The 1,808-nt window shown below is 60.0% G+C and overlaps 1 protein-coding gene across 6 annotated transcripts in view; it reads left to right on the top strand.

The window, feature by feature from the left end:
• MARK2 (microtubule affinity regulating kinase 2) overlaps nt 1–1,808 on the top strand; it is a 100,702-nt gene that overhangs the window by 91,717 nt on the left and 7,177 nt on the right. For 4 of the 6 annotated variants that reach the window (XM_024213604.2, XM_024213601.2, XM_024213605.3 and 1 more), the window contains exon 15: nt 688–846. The exons of the other annotated variants lie outside the window; for them this stretch is intronic. In XM_024213604.2, the coding sequence (XP_024069372.1) occupies nt 688–846 (159 nt within the window). The remainder of the gene's footprint in view (nt 1–687; nt 847–1,808) is intronic. 6 annotated transcript variants of the gene reach the window in all.

Raw genomic sequence — 1,808 nt, 5'->3', positions numbered from 1 at the left:
CCCCCCCATATACACATATACTGGGCTGTATATTGTATATTTTGCTCCCTGATCTGTCTCTGCCAACATGGGACTGTATCTCTAGGGCAGCACAGGGGGGCTGGGGATTTCTCTTCCTGAGTGGGCTTAGGTCTTCCTGAAAAGTTGTAAGGCTATAAATCGGGGTGCCCCTACCCCCAAATCTCTGTAGGGAATGTGGCAAGGAGGCCATAGCAGGGCTAAGGGACTGAGCTATTGAGGCCTTTCTTTTCTAGAGGGCATCGGCTCCAGTCCAGCCACAGGGCAGGGGACTGACTGGTTCAAGGTGGTGGGGAGTGGGATCTGGTGCCTTTCCCCTTTAGGGGGCACTGGCTCCACTCAGGCCCCAGGGCAGGAGCTGCCAGCTGGCTCATGGGCTGGGGCTTTCCTTTTAGGGAGCACAGAGCGAGAGTCGTTCCCTGATCCTGGGGCCAGCTAAGCTTGGCGCTCGGGCTGGTGGCTAGTGGGCCAAATGCAGCTGATGCTACTTGGCCCCATGGCTGTGCAAGAGAACAATCCAGCCACCCCTCAGGTCCCAGCACTGTGGAGGACTGTGGGTGGGAGAGCCCTATAGACCCTGAGAGCAGGTGTAGCTCTGGATACAGCCTCATGTCCCCTCCCCCTCCCCTCCCTTTAAATCTGTGCTTCTCCCCTGCTTTTGTTTCCTAGTTTAACCACTCCAGGGTCCAGGGCTTCCACGGCTTCCGCTTCCGCCGCCGTGGGCTCCGCGCGCCCGCGCCAGCACCAGAAATCCATGTCTGCCTCCGTGCACCCCAACAAGCCCACGCTGCCCCCCACTGAAAATAATTGTGAGGCCCAGAGACCCAGGCAAGTAGGCAGGCAGGGTGCCCCCTAGTGTCTGCTCCTCGCCCACTTCCTGCGCACCCCTCCCTGGGCCACTGGGCCTGCAAGTGAGTGAACAAGAGGATGCTGGGCCATGGGGCCCAGCAGATGTGGCAACCCCCATCTTTGTCCGTGGTGGGTGGCACCAGGTGATCCCTGCAGCCAGCGCTGCCCAGGGACCCACCCAGCCACTCAGGGAGGGGACGGCTAATCCCATGATCCCCCTGAGGCCAGAACTGGTGGAAGCCTGTGCAGGGCTGGAGTCTCAGCCCTGGGTTAATGTTCCCTCCATATAGCCCCTGCTAGCCACTCCCTAGGGTCCCCCACACACTAGCTCACTGCACCCCAGCTGATCTGTGGGCTCCAGCCACAAGGGGAGCCTTAGGGGTCAGCTGCTGGAGATAACCATCTGCTGCACATCTAGCTGGCAGGGGACGGCCCCCTCTGAGGCCTCGTGGAACCAGAGATGGAGGCCCTGGGACAACTGGCCTCCTTGGCACCTCCACTCCTGCATGCGAGAGTGCCCTATGTCCCCTCTGCTCCCAGGCACTAAGGAGCCGCGCTGCGCAGGGAGGGGCCAGGGTGGGGGGCAGGATCTTGACTGATGTGGCTTTTGTAGCTGCCTGTGCCTGCTACACTTAATATTGATACTAAGCGTATGTCAACACAGCAATTAAACACTCGTGTGTCAGCCGACTCAGGCTGCAGGGCTGTAAAACAGCAGCGTAGACGTCCAGGCTCAGGTTCCAGAGCCCTGCGAGCCTGAGTCAGCTGACACAGGCCAGCCACAGGTGTTTAGACTGGGTGCTGTGTAGACTGGCTGGCTTGGGGTCCAGGGAATGGGATATGGGATCATTCCCCTCCCATGGGAACCAGCTCTGATCTGGCCCAGAGTGGGGGGAACTGGCTTGCTTAGGGGCATGGGGAGTGGGGTACAGGTCCATTCC

Source organism: Terrapene carolina, unplaced genomic scaffold, assembly GCF_002925995.2.
Source record: "Terrapene carolina triunguis isolate 2854851 unplaced genomic scaffold, T_m_triunguis-2.0 Scaffold89, whole genome shotgun sequence".
Classification (NCBI taxonomy): Eukaryota; Metazoa; Chordata; order Testudines; family Emydidae; genus Terrapene; species Terrapene triunguis.
This window is presented reverse-complemented; position numbering and strand designations above follow the sequence as displayed.